Genomic DNA, 19,908 nt, shown 5'->3' with positions numbered 1-19,908 from the left:
TACCCTCAGCACTGACACCCTCCCTTTTCCCATCTGCTATTCCACACCATTAACTACCAGATCCACTCAGATTACAAAGGCAGCGATCTTTATTTTCTGAGACATTTGTGTGATCACACTTAAAATACCCCCAAAACATTAAGGTTTTTAAAAAGTTTAAGAATTCCAATTTTAAGTTCCTGACAAACAGAAAAAAAAAAAAAAAGAGGTCAAATAGCAAGTCACAAGCAAGATGTAAGAAAGTACTCTGCTCCCACCTTCCTTCGGCCTCTAACCTTTAATTCCTTGTAATAACAGTGGTCTCCTGGGCCCCTCAGCACTGTAGGCTGGATCCAGGCAAGCCAGAGGGAAGTCCTGAAAAATGCTCTTTGGAACAAGTTGCAGCTCATGTATATGGGGGTGGCTCATCCAGTCTCATCCAACCCTCAATTAGGTGACACTGCTTTGCACACAAATGCAGCTTCCTGTAACAGGGCTCTTCTCGTTGTCACCCTTCGGGGAGGGGATGGGAACACAGAAATCAAGCCCTGCACAACCTACCTCAGTGACTGGCAGCTTCATGAGAGGCTGAGCAGTTGTCACAGCCCACTACCCTGGATCCCGAACACGCACTACCGCTGCTCAGTTCACACCGGCTATGGGCTCAGCAGACTGCTCCACAAACTGAAATTAACTTAACCCACCTAACGGGAAAAAAGTAGTTGGGGGAACCATTTTCGACCACATGTGAGCTGCACCAGAAATAAAGAGGCAGCCACACAACCAGAGGGAAAGCAAGCCCTCCTCTCAACAGCAGTAAGCCATTACATTATCTCAGTCACTCATGGAAACTCAGTTTAGGCTGCAAGTTACTGCACTTGCTTGAGGCTCCCCATACCCAACGTGTACTTGGAGCTAACACTTCAAACCTGACAGCACTGGGCTTTATTTGCCTCGGCGCTATGGGGAAACTGGCATTTTACTTCTTGAGACGGATTTAACAGATGGAAAACAGCTCCAAGAGCAAGTGATACAACCCAGAACAGAAATTTAAGGTATCATCTCAACACCTAACAAGCTGCATGGCACATTGCTGGGAGTAAGCACACACTGGCACATTTTATGTTCAGAGAGAACAAGGAGTAACACGCAGTCAGAGCCTCTGAAACAAAAACACAGCAAAAAGCAGAGCCGGGTAGAAAAGGCAGCTTTATCACCTCTGCCTCCTTGTCCACGCCCACCGAGCCTAATGTCACAATCTCCACGCAGGCAAGAGCTTCTGCACATCTCCACTCCCCAGCTACATTCCCAATGAGAGTGTTACCAAGAGTTCCAAATAGCACTACAGACCTTGCCTTTCTGACAACAGGCCCCGACCTGCAACTCCAAACAATGCAGCTACTCAGCTACTAAGGCGTACTGAATTCTGCTTCTCCAAGTACTCTGGTTAGTGGCCTCAACAGGAGTGGATGGAAGAGGAAGGTAGGAATTTATTGCAAGGTGAAACCATAAAAGAAGGAAACAGAAAATAGGAACCCTGTCACACTGCAGCTGTGAACTTGAAATGTCGGGTGGGGATTACAGCCAGAGGGTTCACATCAGTTGTTTCTCTTAGAGTAACTAGCCAAAGGCAAGTCACAATACTTGCCATTTCACAGGTATCCAAGTTAAACTGGCTGAAAAAAGAAGTGGGAGGTTAAGATACAGGAGAAAGAGAAATCATTCTTCTATTAGGTGGGCAGGAACTCAAAGTGAAAAATCACTGCCAGCCTTTTAAAATAAGACTGTAGAAAATGTCAATCTTGAAGGTCACCCTAGTGGTGCCAGTTACACCAGCTCAAGGATGGTTCCAAATGAGTGGCCTAAACCAGAATTAGAAATAAAAGGGGGAGACATCCAACCATTCTCCCACTTCCCCACACTGGAGCTGCCTGCCCCACAATGGGCTAGGGGAGGTAGCATTCCAGGCAGGCTTGGCATCCATAATGCCAACATGCCCACCCAAGCCATTTGGGTGAGCAGATGGTTTATGAATTCCCAAGGAAACATTCTCAGTCACTTTCAAACTTGACGGAGTTGACTTGGGTCGATATAGTGCCTCCACGGTAACTGCCTCGTTTTTTCTTTGTCTTCTCATGGCGGAAAGATTTGCCTTTAGTGAATTTCAGGATATTGTTAGCCTTTTCACCCCAGTCACCAGCTGCTCCTTTCTGTGAGGGATGAAGGGGGAGAGGAAAAAAATTCAGGGCAGTATCCAGGAGAGTAAAGGCAATGCTTTGCACATCATTCTACCCAGCAAACACCAGTATATTACAGCCGAGCTGATACCACTCTCCCACCCACCTCCTGCCAGTCCTCACACACTTCCTAACAGCACCTCCTGGTGGAAGAAGTTCCCACCAAAAAGACTGCCCACAAGCACACCAAGGCTGCTCTGCCAACGCGTATTTGCAGAGGCCTCCTGTTACCACTCCGGGCACTACCTAGCCCTACCTTTGCTTCAAATGAGTTATCAGCAACACGAGCATCCAGCTCAATCTCTTCTTCCCTTACACGGCGGAACGGAGAGCCTGGCTGTTAAAGAAAATGAGATACAGTAAGCATGTACACATGCACGATATTCCATTAGTGACAGCCTCCTTCCCTCCTTGCCCTGCAAATATAGAGCCCTGTTCAGTTCACCTCAAGCTTTAAGTGTTTCTCAGACTCGTAATTCTTTCCCTCCTGATCAGGCAGCTCAGGGATGCTCCTGTGCAAACATATCCAATCAACTTTTGTGAGAATAGTAGTACGCACATACGTGCACTCCCAATGGTTCTTCAGACAAAGTACAAACGCTTGAGGAGGGAGCAAATATACAAATAATCCTCTGGGCCCAACCTCCCCAAAACCCACAAAAAGCAGCCTACTCGTTCAGGAGGCAGAGACGCCTCTCCCACCAGTCACCACAGTCTGCCCTCACTCACCTGTTTCACCTTGGGAACTGTGTGTGGTGTTTTGGCTTTGATTTTTGCCTTTTTACTGTGTGGTGTCTCTGGCTCCTGAACATCTTCCCTCTTCTGCTTCTTCCTGAACGTGCCTGTTAGATGTACAGCAGTAAAACTTCAAAGGGAATAACTGCAGTGTTGGGAGAGGTAATGGCATTTCTCCCCCAGAACACAAACACAGGTGTGTTACCTCACCCAGAAAACAGACTGCTCTAACAGACACCCACAGACATTCTGGGTCAGCAAGGATTTTGCCATCCTATCCTAACGGATAAAGACAATTTTGTGGAATAGGGTACCTCTACATTAACGATTTAGTGCATTTGAGAAAGTTCTGTTGGTTAAAACTTGCCAGTTCTTGGAGTCTCACAGTATGCACTTGCACACATCACTAGTGCATTCAAAGTTATTTTTCTCCTGGAGAGATAAAGATTGAGATTGTGCATTGGGGCATCATCTATGGCATCCCACTCAACACAGACAAGGTCCTCCAGCAGTCTGCCTTGCTGTCACTGACAATCTTGTGCATGCAGATTGCAACTGGCAACAAATGTACTGTGTTACCACAGATTCCATTGCCAACAGATATGCAATACAGACAAAAAGGATCGCACCAAATTAAAAACTAGCCCTTCCCTCTCAGTACTGCACCAGATGGCATAATCTAATAGCACATAGAAATTAGACTGGATATTGTTTAGGAAAGGCTCCTGTCCGTGGCTAGCTCAGTAGCACTGCCTGACAGACCCATTTCCCAGACTGTAGGTAATACCTCCATTGACTTTTCCAGTCTCTTCTTCAGAGCTGCTTTCACTGCTGCTACTGCTGCCACCAGCTGGCTTAGACTTCAGGTTGTTTGCTGCTGGTCTGGATGCTTTTGCTTTCTCTGTGGAGGCAGTGGCCTTCGAATTGTTCTGTGCCCCTTTCCCTGCCTTTTTGGGCTTCTCGTTCTCTTCGCTGGAACTATCAGTTGAGCTGCTACTACTACTAGAAGCAGCTGCCTTCTTCCCCACAGTTGCTTTTGCTGCCCCTGTAGATTTGGTGGCTGGTTTTGCTGCTGGCTTCTTTTCTTCTTCTTCACTGCTTGAGCTATCAGAGTCAGAAGTGTCTGCTTTGGGAGCTGGGGCAGAAGGTTTGGACACTGGCTTACCTGCTTTGCTAACTAATTTAGCTGGAGTGCCCTTCTTCTCATCCTTAGAGCTACTGGAGCTGCTATCTGAATCAGAGCTACTTTGTGTTTTCTTTGTGGCAGCTTGAGACTTCTTTGTTGCAGGGGTTGCTGCTTTAGTTGCAGGCTTCACAGGGGCCTTCTCGTCAGAGCTATCAGAATCTAGAATGGGAAGAATAATCAAGGCTAAGCCTTATTCCTTCAACATGAAGCTAACATGCAGATTCAGTGCAACAGTGCACTTCATTAGCTGCTTGAAACAACATTACAATGGGTATTCCTGTCCAAATGCACCCTCATACCTTCCTAGAAACACAGAGGTCTGAGCAAGCAGAATGTGCATGTGGAAATTCTCCTTTTTTCCTACCTGAGCTGTCTGAGGAGGAACTGGAGTCTTTCTTTGCTTGTCCAGGCTTGGCAGGTACTTTTGCTGGTTTGGATGTATTCTTTATCACAGGTTGTTTAGCTGGGAGCTTACTCCCTACCTTCTTCTTGTCATCTTCAGAGCTAGAATCTAAACAAAACAATAACAAAAAAGGATATTCTTTAGATTAATAAGCTTCTGGTGCAAGTTACTTTAGTAGTAACATATATATAAAAAACTTGTGGGGAAGTAAAAAGCAAAGTGGGTTGTGGCCCAAGGCTGAGCCACTAGATAACTGGCGATAAGAGGCATTTGATGAAAACTTAAATGGTCAGGGGACAGCAGTCATCTTTCCATGTATCTTCTTTGTTGGAAGTGGAAACAAGCTGTTTAAGTTCTTCACTAATGCACGCACAAAGAAGCAGGTATTTGAAGAATAATGTAGGAGAAGAGGTACAGAACAAGGGACTGAAGAAAGTACAGGTATCACCAAGAACAAACTCGGGGAGAAGAAACATCGAGAAAAGAAGCTAAGTGTTAAAGATCAAAGAACAGCCAAGAAATTAGGAGATAAAATTGACAAAATAGGGAAAGCGAGGCAACAACAGCACAGGGTCTCATTTTAGCTGTCTATTTCCTGTATCAGATACACTTAGCCAGAGTCTGAGGATGGACTGGAGACTCCTGCATACAAATATGCCTTTGTATTGTGTGTCTCAGCAATCTGGAATGCTAAGCCTGATCTATTCCAACACTTTTGAACATTTTAATAACAGTCATCAAAACCTTGCCCATTTGCGAGAAACTAGGCAAAAAACCCCAGAAAAAAACAGAACTCCTGCCCCTTGTTGAAGGGTCACAAAGTCTAGTGCTACCTGCCTGCAGACAGACAGACAGACAGGCAGCTGTCACCCGTGGTCCCTGCTGTGGCTCCAGAGATGTTGAGATACACAACAGGAGCACCTTGAACTAGGATGGGAAACATAGCACATAAGGAACTTACCCGGAAATACAGCATTGCAAACCTTAAACCTGACCAGCAGAAGATGCAAAGCACACAGCCTGTTTCTAGGGTCACATTAGGAGAAGGCATCTTTGAGTCTGTTTTGAACTTGGTATGGTGATAACATTCATTTGAGAAACTCCTCCCAAACACAATGGGGTAACAGAAACCAAAAACCTGAAGACAGAGCCTCAGAAAGTGTCACCATTAACCTTCCTGGAGAAATCTGATACATGTGATGTCCTACCCTTTCCATCCAGGAACATGCAGACCTTTCTGCACTTGCCAATGGTCTCACTGGTGTCTGTCAGACTCCACTCTGCATAGCAAGCTGCTGTTTTTCAATTTTACATCTTGTTAGCTATGGAGACTGTGAAGCTTTCCAGCTCATACGCTAAGGATCTTAGCAGATACACCATTATACAGCAACCTGGCTGATAAAAACACTAACACACACACACAAAAAAAAAATCTAAATTTTATTTCTTAAATTACCTGAGTCACTGTCAGAACTGGATTCAGCCTTCTTGGTAGTCACAGCTTTGTTTTGGGAACCAGGAGTTGTTTTAGCTACTACTGCTTTGCCTGCAAAAGCAAGTTTTAACATTAACAGGCCATATCCACACCAAACTTTTGTGCCAAGGTCCAAACCTTTCCAGATGTGAAAAAGCTCCCTTCTCAGTGCACCCGCCATTCAGCCAGCACATCAGAAGTCAAGCAAGGACCTGGCCAGCTGCAGTAATGGGCCTGGCTTATTCCCGCTAAACTAGATTCCAATGACTTCAAACCAATACATGCAAAGTAATCCAACCTGCACACAGTTTGGATCCGCAGGTTGTACACAGCGCTGTTTGTGATACCTTCAAATTATTCAGAAGCTTCCAGAGAAGCAAATAGCAACATAGATCAAAGTCAAATCAATTTTTCAAGGAAACCAAGACATTGCCAAAATATTGTAGTACTTCCTCTGCAGCCTCCTCTCATCACAACATACCTGCTGCTCCCTTTGGGGGCACCTGCTCTGTCTCATCACTACTGTCTGAGGAGTCACTGCTCTCAGCCTTTTTTGCAGGGGCCTTGGCAAGGCCCTTCTTTGTCTTCGTAGCCTGAGGAGGTGGTACAGCACTGTACTGACCTATGAAGAGAGACACAGCATTCAGATGCCTGCATGACAATGCAAGCAGCACACAAGATGTTTGTTGTAATTAGAAGAAAGCACTTCTGCTATTTGTTTCCATTTATTCCCTTTCTGTAGCTACAATCAAAGATACTAGCTTATCATTTGAAAGGTTACACTCACCCACTGCTATCTCTTGTTTCTCCTGTGAGTTTAAGTCTCCTCTTGGAGTTTAGCTGACCCAACCACCTCTGCACTTCTAGAAGAATGGGAGCTTGTGCCGCCAAACTTCTCAGAAAAAACCCAGAGATGTCAACTGTTGATTGTTTTAATTTACTGCCTTCTCAAATCTTCTGGTTATAAAATCAGACTGAGTTTCAGTGCTTGATCCTCCACCCAGATCAGTTCTCTACTGGAATCCTAAAAGCACTATACTATATTGAACTGAGGCCCATCGGCTGGGTTGCAACTGAGCAGCCCTGGATACTTCACAAAAAACTAAAAAAGCTTAAATTGCTGCAGTTACAGAATAACCAAACCACTGACAAGTTACTTCCCAAATCCTGGCAGACAGGAAACCTGAAAGAATGTACTTAAAGGCTACCTGAATCTAAGACATGCAGCAAACCAAGCAGAGTCCATCACAACCTCTCTCGCTCCCTATCCCTTGCTGAGGAAGGAGCTGAATTGTAAGCTTAACCCCAAGAGCACACACGAAAGGAGCTGCTTATTTCTAGTTTGCAATACCACCACCAGCACCACCTGGAACCTTGTGTGCAGCAAGACTTGTCCTGCACATGCTTCTCTGGGACAGTGGGACTAGCAGAAAGAACCCTCCCACATAACAGCAATGGTATTTAGTACTTACCAGACTTGGGCTTTTGTTTTGCAGGTAGCTTTTCATCATCTGAGCTGTCAGATGAGTCCTCACTACTGGAACTTTCCTTGGCACGTTTGTTTTTCCCTGGACATGCTTGCATGGCTGCAGGTTTTGGCAGAGGTGACTTCTTGGGAACAGCCTTATCACAAAAAGGAAAGATACACAGTAAAAAAAGACGTTATAGAAATCATGTGGGGACAGCTGGATGTGGATATTGTTTAACTCTATGCCTCACTTAAGAATGCAAAAAAAAAAAAGACAAAGGGAGAAAGATTAACGAAGATTCTCTAACGCAGATTTTAGGAGACACATGAGCATCATGACCTTTCTGGCCACGCTGCTATTGTTTTCTACTGCATGAATCCCTAATGAGGAGCAACTCTGCCTAAGTGGCACACAACTGACAGAAACGGTAGCAACTGCCACTTGATTAGACACAACTATGATAATACTGAATATGAGTGAGCAGTATGCCCAGATGGCCAAGAAGGTCAACAGTATCCTGGCTTGTATCAGCAATAGCGTGGCCAGCAGGGGTAGGGAAGTCATCATGCCCCTGTGCTCGGCCCTGGGGAGGTCCCACCTCGAATGCTGGGCTCAGGTTTGGGCCCCTCGGGACAAGAAGGGCCTTGAGGGGCTGGAGCGTGTCCAGAGAAGGGCAGCAGGGCTGGGGCAGGGTCTGGAGCACAAGTGTGCTGGGGGGCGGCTGAGGGGGCTGGGGGGGTTTAGCCTGGAGAAGAGGGGGCTGAGGGGGGACATTATTGCTCTCTCCAACTACCTGAAAGGAGGTTGTAGTGAGGTGGGTGTTGGTCTCTTCTCCCAAGTCACTAGCAATAGGATGAGAAGAAATGACCACAAGGTGCATCAGGGGAGGCTTAGATTGGATATTAGGAAAAATGTCTTTAGTGAAAGAGTGGTCAGGCACTGGCACAGGCTGCTCAGAGAGGTGGGGGAGTCACCATCCCTGTGGGTGTTCAAAAATGCATAGATGTGGCACTTTGGGACATGTTTTAGGAGGCCTGGTGGTGTTGGATTGACAGTTGGACTTGATGATCCTAGAGGTCTTTTCCAACCTTAATTATTCCATGATTTTTCTGTTGCGGAAAGCATTTTTAAACATTTTTTCCTGGTGGAAAACTCAAAGTTACAGATAGCTAAGCACAAAAGAGTAATGCAAAAATGAACACATAATGAAGACTACAATACAGGTATGACAATGAGATGTTTTCCTACAAAAGGAAGGAGCAGAGGAAGTGGTAAGCAGGTAACAGGGAAGAAAGCCAGTGCATGGAGAGGGGCTAGAACACATAATCCCGCTGTTTAGAGGAGAAGGAAGTACAAGAGCCACAAATTCTGTGCCCAGCATCTGTGTAGTCTGTGCCTTTGCCTACACATTTCACAGTCCCTGTGAGACAGAGATACAGCCAGTCTTACCAGACTTCTACAGTGTTCATGAAGTTTTTCATGCCCTAATTTACCTTCTTTGGTGCAGCCTCTTCCTCAGAATCTTCACTACTGCTGCTACTGCTTGCTGCTTTTCCATTGACCACCTTGGTGGCTACCTGGGCAGCTTTACTTCCTTTTGAGACAAGTAAAAAGGGACATTAGAAAACATGCTATGGTAGATGAGGGGTAATTACATTCAGCATGAAGTATCACAGAGAGAAAAGAACCACAGGAAGCAAATAGGGCAGATTAAGGCAGTACTGCAAAACTGTTTATCCTACTGCAAGCTTAGAGAAGATTTTCAGCAAACTGTCCATTCTAGGTCATTGGAAGTTCCAGAACTAAAGGCTAAGTAAAGATCTTCCTTGCTCTTTGAGGGGAAGACACTGGCAAAAGCACAACTTAAGCAGTTAAGGTTGCTGATTACAGCTACTTATGCAAACAATGCAGCATTTGGGACCAGATGTTTTATTTGCAGTCAGTTCTACACCTCTCCCATGTCAGAAGCAGACCAGACTGCAAATGGCAAACAACAGATTTTCAGATGCCTAAGTTAATACATATGCCTTTGCTTGTAGGTAAAATCCCCATCGCTCCTCCCCTTGCTTTTTTTGGTTTTGCACTTTGACTCATGATACACAATAAGAGGTACCCGATTTAAGTGTTGCTGGTTTTGGTGTCTGTTTCTTTGGTGCTTCTTCATCTGAGCTGCTTGAGTCAGAGCTGGAACCGTCTGCTTTCTTCTGAGGCTGGATTTTGGTTCCAGCTGGCTTCACCACAAGTTTTGCACCTTTCTAAACATCAGGAGGGAAAACTGATTAGCCCTTGTAGCCATGAAAAGAAAGAGAGGCAGGACACATGTTCAGAGAGTATAAACAGCTGTCTTTCACAGAAGTTACTGTTTTGACTTGGAAATGCCACCCTGCCTGATGGTTAGGGCCTGAAAATCCCTGGATAACAATTTTGCTCTGGAAAACCTCCCAGCACCCCTTGGGAGACTTCTTTTGCACCCCAGTCTCCAGTTCCGCCTCCTCAAAATGGGGCAGCTCTGGGGCTGGCACTGTTCCTTTCCTTCTCCAGATCACACTAGTTTGAAGACTGAAAATACTGACTGGGCAACTCTGGTTGGTCTCCTCTAGCGTACACTGACATCATTCTTCCTCCCCCCACTTCTCACTACTATGACTGTGGCAAGAAAAAGGAAAGAGAAGATTCTCTTTTTATATATACACATATATGTAGAAAAAGATAAAATTTACTTTAATGATTGTAAATAAATTCTTCTCTGCAAAAGTAAGACCCAACAGTCTTACAATAAAAGTAAGGAGCAGACTTTTATATGAAACAAAGTGGATGCTGGACACGGAATTAACTTTTCACAGAAGCAGTCCAAACGACACGCTGTCCACTACAGAAACATCTTCCTACACTGCTCCCACAGCAGCTGAGGCACTGCCCAGTTCAAGAGAAGTGAGCCCATGCATAGAATTCTGCTGGTCAAACTTGCTGTTGTGCATCATGTCAAACATGCATTAAAGAGGCTGGAAAGAAAAGCTGACCTTTGCTGGCTTCTCCTCCTCTGAGTCTGAATCATCACTGGAGTCCTCGCTACTGCTCTCTGTCTTCTTGGCTAGAGGAACTGCTTTTGCCTTGGGCACAGCTGCTGCTTTAGCTGCAAACAAGGGACAGCACACACTGATAAGAAGTTCATTCACAACTTTCATGTACCTATATCTTGCACTACTGCGCATCAGGGCAAAAGGATATACTAAGGTCATTAAACCACGACTGAGGTTCACAACACTGGCTTTGTCTCTTGAGCAGGGTGCAGCAGAAGACTCCAAAATCGGTAGGCAAGAAGATAAAACCAGTTCTAGAGTTTACCTTTGTCATGTACACATTTAAGTGCAGACTTCTATCACCAAGAAGGACGCCCCACAAGGAAAGTGTCCCCACAAACTGAGATAACATTAATTGGGTCGTCCAGCTTACAAAAACCTGCTGAACAAGTGCAGACTTCCAAAGAGAGCCACTGCAATGCTGGGTGAAGGGTCCAGACACTTTTGCTTAACGTGTTTTAACCAAACCTACTCCTTCCTAGTTACTGACTGCTTTTTAATAACGCGGAGCAAAAGAAATAATTTTGCTTCAAATTATATTTGCAAACTGTCCTTAAAATCAGATCTAAATTCAAATTCAGCTTTAGGATGGCTCAAGTTGAAGGTCAGTTTTCTTTCTGTATCTCTCTCTCTCTGTCTGCTCGTCTCCCGCAGATCTAGTGCTACATACACACAAACTTGCATACACCGTGATTAAGGCAAGGTGTAAGAACAATTCCCAATAAAGAGAAAATACAGCTCACCACATATCAAAGTGCAGTGGAGGGATGTGTTTTTTGATAGTGCTAAGACACAGGCTTGAGAGAAAGTAGGGTAGTAATCTCATGCAGGCAGCATGTGAGCAAGGATGCTTGCCATTTCTCTGGCACTCAAGGATATCACGTACAACTCCTCTGCATCAAACAGGTCACGGTGCCCACCAATACAGAGGAACCTGAGAAATCCTCGCCATGCAGAAGCTTTGCCAAATGATGCATATTTCAACAAATGTGAAAGCACTTATAAAACCTGATCAGTTCTCCTACAATAGCAAGACGAGAAGTCATTCTTTAAAGCTCTCAGTGAAACTGAGAGTGCCTGGAAAACAGCACAGAAAAAAAGTCATTAGGTAGCTACCTCCCATGAAGAGAGTACCAGCCCAATCCACATGCACTGAAAAAAACAATTACACTTACTATTTAAATCAACACATGGTTTGAATGTGCCGAAGCAAGGGGGAATAACCTTGCTGAGATATCCTACCAGTGGGCATTTGGAAAGCAGAATCTCAATATAGAGAAGATAATAAAGGTGCTAATTCAATAGCACCTTCAAGACACAATACAGCCCAATGCTTTTACTGCTCTCAGCCAGAAGAGACAAACCAAACGGCTAAAGCCTTCTAACAGACACAAACCCTGAGGTGCTTGAATTATAACTGGATAAAGAGATCACCTTTAGCTAGGATGAACGTACTTTTCATGCCACCAGCAAAAGACCTGCCAGAAACAAGATCAGTCAATACAAACCCAGTCCTTGATAGCTGCTGAGGGACCTCAAAGGGGCCGCTAAAGCTCAGCTCTATATCCCAGTGAGGAGCCAGTGTCAGACACAACCCCGGCCTGCCCTAGGGCAGCTCACCAACCCCACCTGGCTTCTTGGCCGGGGGCGTCTCGTCCTCCTCGCTGGAGCTGTCATCGCTGCTGGAAGACGGCTTCCTCTTTGCCTGGGGGCCGTTGGGAAGCAGCTTTCTCTTCTTGGCCGCTGGAGACCTACAGGGGGAAAGGCTGAGCAGGGGACTGCGAGGTGAGGGCCGGAGGGCGGCTGGTGCCAGAGGGAGCCCGGCAGAGCCCCCACCACCTGCCCCGGGCCCGGTGACCGCGGCCCCCCCCAGCTCCAGCAAGCGCGGCCCCTCTCCCCCGCCCCGGTAAGCGCGGCCCCCTCCCCCCCCGACCTTCCCCCCCCAACCCCAGCCCCAGTAAGTGCGGCCCCCCCACAGCCCCGGTGAGCGCGGCCCCCCCGCCGGAGGAGCACTTACTTCAGCCAGTAGCTGAAGATGTCGAGGAGGGAGGCTGCGTTGGGGTCCTGCTCCTTCTGAACCAAGAGAGAGGCCGCGTCAGTCAGTCAGTCAGTCAGTCAGTCCGCCCGCCCCCCCGCCCGCCCGCCCGCCCCCCCGCTCACCGCCGCCGCCTCCCCGGCGAAAGCGCGCGCGGCGCGCTCGAAGCGGTTCTCGCGCAGGAAGGCGAGGACGAAGGGGAAGAGGTCGCTGGGCACCGCGCGCCGCTCCGCCATGCTGCCCCGCCGCCACGTGCCGCCTGCGCGCACGCGCCCGCCACGCACCGACGTGCGCACGCGCGCGCGCACCGGCTCCGCCCACCCTGGCTCCGCCATTTTGGGCGGGCTGTGAGGGGAGGGGAAGGGCGGGCAGAGCCCAGCTGCCCTCCCGGCCTGAGGGAACCGGGAGAGGCCCCGCCCGAGCCCGGCGGAGGGCCGCTTGCGGGGCCCGCAGCCGAGAGGAGGGGGCGGGAGGAAAACCTGGGAGTGTGCCTGTGGCACTGGGAGAGGGAAGACCAGTCCGCTTAAGCCCCTTCCTCCCCATCAGCCTACTCCTAGTTGTGATCCATGTTAAATACGATCAGTGAAAGGAGAATGGTAGGGAGCGGAAGGAGCAGGGCTGCTCCGTGGAGGGGAACAGCCGCAGCGGTGGATGGCCTTGGCGCTGGCAGCACTCTTACCAACAGGGTGCAGTCACACATAGCTTGAACGTGGCAGGGAGAGCCAGGCACTGACAGGATCCATCGGTAGTCCCAGGAAAGGTGAGCTGTGAACCAGGTCTAGGAGCCACACGAGGAGTCTGTTCAGGAGCAGATGGAGATGGTTAAAGGTCTTTTCCAACCTAAATGATGCTATGAAAATGCATATATTAAGAACTAGTAAAATGGATGGATAACCATGCATATGACTTAATAATAATAATTGTTGCACCTTATTTCCCATGTAAAGCTGTTTATCTTCTAAGTGCTGGGATCTGTGGGTCTAAAGGGACAGTCAGTAATGTGGACCCAGAGAGGGAATTGAGGATAAGGTTACTTACAATGCGCGTTTGAAAGGCATTGAGGAGGTAAGGTTGGAGATAGGACTTGAAACAGGTGTACCTACAATATAGGATGGGCAAGTACTGAAGACCTAGGTCTGAGCTTAAATGGATCTCCTGGGCCTATGGGCAAAGGGTGGGTGTGGGAGCCCCAGGTAAGGCTGATCACTGTTGTGATAGTGTACTCAGACCCTGATAAGGAGATGTCATTCAGCTGTTGCATATTGCCATGGCTTTAAATTAGTCATTTCTCCACTGCAGTGTTTTCTTCTGTGAAACTGAAGGTTTGCTGTGATGAATGTAGTGTTCTGTTCTCCTTGCCTTTGTGGTGGGGCTTTTTTTTGATATCAGTAGGGTGTGCCATAAAGTGTGCTGAGGGCAAAAGAAGAAGGAAGTCCTATGCTTAAAGTCCTCAGCTAGGGCTGCCAGGGTCAAACAAGCAGCTGTAGGTAGTATTATGCTCTTTGCGTTTCTCCTATGTAGCCCTCTGCTCTGACCCATCTCCACTTACTGCTGTGCCCTGCTGTGCCAGGGTTCTGTCCCTCTTGTGTGCAATTAGGTGGTGCCTGCTGAACACAAGCTGGGGCACGCTCTGTGCCCAGCAGAGCATGCCTGGTGCTGGTGTCTCTGGAGGGTGCCATACTTGCAGTGCTGGGGCAATAAAAGCAGCTCATGTAGTGGTAGATTGTACATAAGATTCTGTCATTTGGTGCAGGTGCTGTTGTCTGTAGTGTAGAAAAGGGACATCCAGCTGAGGGCTTGTTAAATATGTGTACTTTGTTTTCAGATGCCCTGATCTGACCTGGCCTGCACTTTCTATGTATGGAATAACTCAGATTTGTGTTGCAGAAGGGAAACTGTTTCCAGGAACCAACATTTCTCTCAGTTCTTGCAGCTTCCATCCGCAGTAAACTACAGCTGCAAGCTTCATCTGCAAAGCTCAGCATGAGTTCTGCGCTTTTGTCTGCATCAGAAATGAAGAAATGTAGCCGTTCCTGGTAAACTATCTTTATTTTAGGTCCTGCTGCCTGAAGTAACTGCTGTGAGGAACCAGGGAAATTACTGGCTGTGTTTGCTTCAGTGGCTCACTTTGCTTCTCGCCTGGTTAGCAAGCATCTCCCTCTCTTGCCAGGCCTTTGCCAGCTAAGACTGTTCCCAGATGCTGTGACTGCTCTTCAGAGGTGTGTGTGGCTGCCTAGGTGTGTTCCTGTGTTGTGCCTGCAGCTCTCCAGGTGACCTGGGAGGGCAGTAACCACACAGGGAAAGCTATTTTGTTGTATTCCCCAAGGCAGTAGTGGGAGATCCTGGGATCTAAAGAGCAAGCAGATTCAACTGATTTATGCTACTGCTTGTCAGTTCCTTTGCTCCCCTTGCCTACTCCTCAAAAGTTTTTTCAGTCCTTCCCCTTGTCTGGCATATCTCTTTGTAAAGGCTGCAGGGAGAGCTACTCACCTTGGAAAAGAGCATTCCTGTGAGAGGTCTCTGCTCTTCCTGTTCTTTTCATGGCCAAGAAAAAGTAGAGATGGCATGGGTATTCAAACACTTGCTGAATCCTTTCCTTGTTACCCCTCAAAAGTACCTAGCAAAAAAGCAATGGCTCTGGAAAGTGCAATCTGGTCTTTTTTTTTTTTTTTTTTGGACAGGGATAAGACAGACCCTTGAAAATAATGCTGCAAATGTAACTGCTCACATGCTGCAGTGAATTGAAGTGAGGAAGGTTAAGACTTGTACAGTCAATTTTGGGTAAGGGAGGAGGAAAAGTTCCCTCTATTTCCTCATTTTGTTCTTAATTCACTACAAGCTGTGTAACTCCTGTAGACCAGCCTAATGTTCTAGGGTGTCAAGGGGCTTTCGCCTCAATTTGTCATCAACGTTTTCAGATGGAGGTTGCTGTAAAGGTTGCTGAAACAATGCACTAGAAGTTATTTTACTTAAGCTCCTTTGGGGAGGCATATTAATTTCACTTTAGCAGCTTAGGAAGTTTAAAGAGGTTTCCTGTGGGCTTTGCATTGATTAAATAAAATACATAGCATCCTAAGTGACACTGATATGTGTGGAGAAGCCCCAGGCGTTCTCACTAGGCAGGAAGCTGACTCTGCTAGTCCTTTGTATGATACTGCAAGGCTTTAAAGAGAAAAAGAATGTAAAAGCTTGTACCAAGGAGCATGTTGAAATCCTCACCTAACATCAAAGATGGTATTTTGGTTTCAACTTTTTGTTCTGGAAGTTAGAAGATAAACAGCTTTACAAGGGAAGTAAGGTAGAACAATAATTATTAAGTCATACACATGGTTATCCATCTGTTTTGCTACTTCATAATATGTATGTATTCATAGAATCATAGAATTGGTTAGGTTGGAAAAGACCTTTGAGATCATCAAGTCCAACCTGATCCTCCTTCAGGTTGCACAGTAAAATCCTCACTTGGGGTCCCTTGGCTCAAGCCTACCCTGTGGCCTGGCTGTCTGCCAGCGAGGGAGGGAGCTGAGGGCTGACAGAGGAGGCTGAAGGGCTCATGCTGATTTTTATCTTGTGTTTACTGAGATATTCTGGGAATCTTACTTTCAGTCAGTTTTCTTATTTTACCTCCTGGAAGAAAGTACTTTGCTGGTGCTGTCAGGCAGCCTTGATGCACTTTGAGAGGCGAGGAGGAACACCCCAGCAGTCTCCCTCCATCCCACCATTTGCAGGCACCGTGAACATGTGATGCATTATCGCCTCCAGCAGCCCAGCAACCTCACCTCCTCCCCTTGATCATGGGCAGAGTCCCCCTGTGTCCCCACCATGTGGGGCTGGCTCCATTGTACCTCTGACACCAAAAATAGGCAAAGAATTTGGCTAGAGCCTCTAGTTTCCAACTAGTACATCCTTGTCCCTCACATAAATCCCAGGTAGACTGTATTTGTGCACTTCTCCCATGCCCAGACGTTCTTTACTGTGCGTTCTCAGGAGGATTCAGATGGGAAAGTGCTGGTTTCTTCTCTGTGTACCTGTGGTTTCCCATCAGGCTGTGTCATCAGGAAGTTTTTTATCCCAGTACTTTCTTATTGTGGGAGCAAACACTGTTTTTTGGAAGACGGGCTTTGACACATGGTTTGTAAGTTTAAAGTAGGTTTAGGGTGAAGAAGGATTTGGAGGTAACAGGACAGTTTGACCAGCTTCTGAGATGGAGTTGATTAGTAGGGAACAGTTGGTTCCGTACTGCTGGTAACCAGCTCTGCTCTAACATCAGTGTTTGTGACACTCGGTAAGCTGCGCACAGGATGTCCTCTGACTGCTTGGGAGCGACGGCCTCGGCTGGGAAACCAGGTCGCAGGGAATCTAATTTTGCTTTGCTAAAGCACAACTGGTGAAAGACTCGCTGGTTCTCAGCAAAGAAGCATTTCTGAATGCAAATCAGTGCAAGGGGGTTTTCTGAGTTTGCAAGGTAATAGCCTGAAATAATTATTTTGGCAGAATCTGTTGGTTTGTCTTCAGCAACAAAATTGAGTCCTCTCTGAACCCAGCGGTGTCCTTCCGCTGTTCATTTTCTCTGTACTCAAACGTGAGCATAGTCATATGAAATCTGGTGAATCTGAGTTAAAAGATGGCATCTCCTAGAGAAAAACACTGAATATCAAGTTGCTTCGTTTTGTGTATGAACAAGTTCCTTTTCCCCTAGGAACAAAGATCCTTTCTCATAGGAGCCAGAAGTCAAAACCCGAGTTAAGGGCGTGCACAAAGCAGGTCTCGCTTGTTCTTTTCCACAGCCACTGCTCTAAGTTTCTCGTGACTAAGGAGGGGGAGTTTCTGGACCAGCGTAACGCAAACTTCTCCTCGTTGTAGCGCGCTTTCCGTGGCCGCCTGCGGAATAGGACTGGAGCCGCTCGGGAGAGGGAGTTTCCTGCCCACGGCGGGAGGAAGGGTCCCGCCGTGTGCCCGGACGGCGACGCGCGGCCGGGGCGGGCAGGAGCCGCCTGTGCCCGGCTCTGCAGGGGGCGTCGCGGGCCGCCGCCCTCCCGCCCCGGCCAGGGGCGGCGGCGGGCGGGGCCGAGCGGGGCGGCGGGACCCAGCGCCCGGCCGGGGCCGAGGAGGTGTCCGCGGGAGGGACGCGCCGAGCCGCGCCGCCGGCGATGTGAGGGAAGGGAGCGGCCCCTTCCCCCGCCAGTCCCGCACCATGGCGGGCCCCGGTAGGTGCCGCGGCCGCTCGCCCCCGGAGCCGGGGGGAGCGGCGGGGTCTCCCCGCCCGGTGCCGCGGGGCCAGGCGGGCGCTGCGCCCCGGCCAGCCGAGGCTCTCGGCGGCAGCGCGGCCCCGCCGGTGAAGGGGCAGCTAACCGAGCTCCCGCCGGCTGCCGGGGCGGTGCTGCTGCGCGGCTCTGCGCGCCCCCGCGCTCCTCCGCTGCCGGGGAAGAGGAGGAGGGCCCCCTCCCCGAGTTTAGGGGGGCCCCGGGGCTCTTCAGAGTAGCCGGGTTGCTGCGCTTTCTACCTTATCTTGCTTCACTTGGCTTGTGCTCAGGGCAGGTGCTGGCGGAGCTCTCTGTGTCATGAGCGCGCTCCGGGGTGGCAGCTCAGCTGGCTCTGAGGGAGGGTGTACTGTAGAGGTATCTGTGCCTGCTCAGCCTTTACCACCTATGTGGTTTTCTGTGATGTTTTGTAGATAAGTCAGTTCTTCCTAAATACTGTTTTATCCCCCTACATTTGCATACTTCCTTTCTGGGGTATTACTTGATGCACCTTGCCACAGTGGCACAGAATCGCAAATGAACTGAAAGGTTGCCATCAAAGAAAATGTTTTAGCTAACGTACGTGCACGTAGAACTGGTTAGAATAGAGCTGTGAACTCCAGGGGGAGAGGAGGCTGCCCTGTATTGTGCAAGTCTCTCTGGTGCCAGTTCCCCTCGCTGCAGGGAAGTGTATGTGTTTTATCTAAAAAAGGAAAAACGTGCCATTCTCAGGGTGTGAAGTAACGTTAGTGTTTCACTGACGCGTATCTCCTTATGATGTAAAAATAAGCTAAACGGGGGCCTCAGGAGACTTGTGGGCAAAACTACTTTTCTCCTTATAAACAGAAGGTGATTTCACAGAGACTCTTAAAAGTAGAACAACCTTAGGTTCGCGTATCATAATGCAAATCTCATGTTCCTATCACTGAAGTTTGGTTGGCAAAACTTTTATCTGCTTTGATTCTGCTATTTCCTCTTGCTTGTTTGCAGCACTTTAAAGTGAAGGTTTTCTGCTCCAGTCAAAGATGTGAGAGCTTTTGTTAGGATGTTAATAATTATTGCATGTGATCACTATTACTTCACTATGCATTCCAGCTAGGCAAAGAATGCATTAGTTTCCTCATACATCACTTGCATACACACACTTCAGACACTGAAACATGAAAGGTGCTGAGGACTTCTGTTAATGGCCCACCAGCAGCCTCAAACATCTCTTGGAAGCACTCTTTTAAGAATTTGATTATTAAGATGCTTTGGGTTAGGTTTCATTTATATCATGGGCAATTGTCTTTCCTAGGAAGTGGATCCCTCTCTATCAGGGACTGGTATTTTGGGGTGCCATATTCGTGTATCCTCCATACACATGAATCCCAAAGCAAACTGATAACAGGCTAGGGAGTGCTTTTTCATTCAGTCTGAATTTGAGGTGGAAAATAGATTTGCTTGCCAATCCATATGATCATCTGAGTTGGAGTAAAGGATGTGTCTTGTCAGCTTTTTACCTGGTCTGTGGACAACAAGAAGTCGTGGTCTACTTAGGAGAGGGATGTGAAAGGTGACAGAGAAAAGCTGTGTACTATTACAGGACCTGAATCTGCTTTTTGGGGAACCACAAGTACAACAGAAAACTATTTATGATCTGTAAATTGAAAAAGGTCGAACCTTTCCCCCTGTACTCAGCACTGGTGAGTCTGTACATTGAGTACTGTGTTCAGTTTTGGGCCCCTCAGTACAAGAAAGAACTTGAGGTGCTGGAGTGTGTACAGAGAAGGGCAACGGAGCTGGGGCAGGGTCTGGAGCACAAGCGTGCTGGGGAGCGGCTGAGGGGGCTGGGGGGGTTTAGCCTGGAGAAGAGGAGGCTGAGGGGGGACATTATTGCTCTCTCCAACTACCTGAAAGGAGGTTGTAGTGAGGTGGGTGTTGGTCTCTTCTCCCAAGTCACTAGCAATAGGATGAGAAGAAATGACCACAAGGTGCATCAGGGGAGGCTTAGATTGGATATTAGGAAAAATGTCTTTAGTGAAAGAGTGGTCAGGCCCTGGCACAGGCTGCTCAGAGAGGTGGGGGAGT

General features: G+C 47.8%; 2 protein-coding genes across 3 annotated transcripts in view; one reads left to right on the top strand and one right to left on the bottom strand.

Moving 5' to 3' along the window:
* Positions 1-66: 66 nt before the first annotated feature.
* NOLC1 (nucleolar and coiled-body phosphoprotein 1) lies at positions 67-12,933 on the bottom strand. Of its 2 annotated transcripts, XM_064463658.1 has the most exons (14): positions 12,724-12,933; positions 12,581-12,636; positions 12,193-12,314; positions 10,504-10,616; positions 9,597-9,738; positions 8,977-9,077; positions 7,487-7,637; positions 6,496-6,636; positions 5,997-6,086; positions 4,502-4,648; positions 3,739-4,296; positions 2,946-3,058; positions 2,473-2,553; positions 67-2,189 (listed from the first exon to the last, which is right to left on the bottom strand). In XM_064463658.1, the coding sequence occupies exons 1-14, from the start codon at positions 12,931-12,933 to the stop codon at positions 2,031-2,033; spliced, it is 2,184 nt and encodes a 727-aa protein (XP_064319728.1). In that variant the 3' UTR covers positions 67-2,030. The 2 variants fall into 2 exon arrangements, with proteins under 2 accessions (XP_064319728.1, XP_064319729.1); XM_064463659.1 differs by lacking the exon at positions 2,946-3,058 and having other exon boundaries at positions 2,068-2,189.
* Positions 12,934-17,513: 4,580 nt separating this feature from the next.
* PIK3AP1 (phosphoinositide-3-kinase adaptor protein 1) overlaps positions 17,514-19,908 on the top strand; it is a 51,851-nt gene continuing 49,456 nt past the window's right edge. The window contains exon 1 of the mRNA XM_064463655.1: positions 17,514-17,805. Within this exon, the coding sequence (XP_064319725.1) occupies positions 17,793-17,805 (13 nt within the window). The 5' untranslated portion in view covers positions 17,514-17,792. The remainder of the gene's footprint in view (positions 17,806-19,908) is intronic.

Source organism: Phalacrocorax carbo, chromosome 12, assembly GCF_963921805.1.
Source record: "Phalacrocorax carbo chromosome 12, bPhaCar2.1, whole genome shotgun sequence".
NCBI classification, from domain to species: domain Eukaryota; kingdom Metazoa; phylum Chordata; class Aves; order Suliformes; family Phalacrocoracidae; genus Phalacrocorax; species Phalacrocorax carbo.
This window is presented reverse-complemented; position numbering and strand designations above follow the sequence as displayed.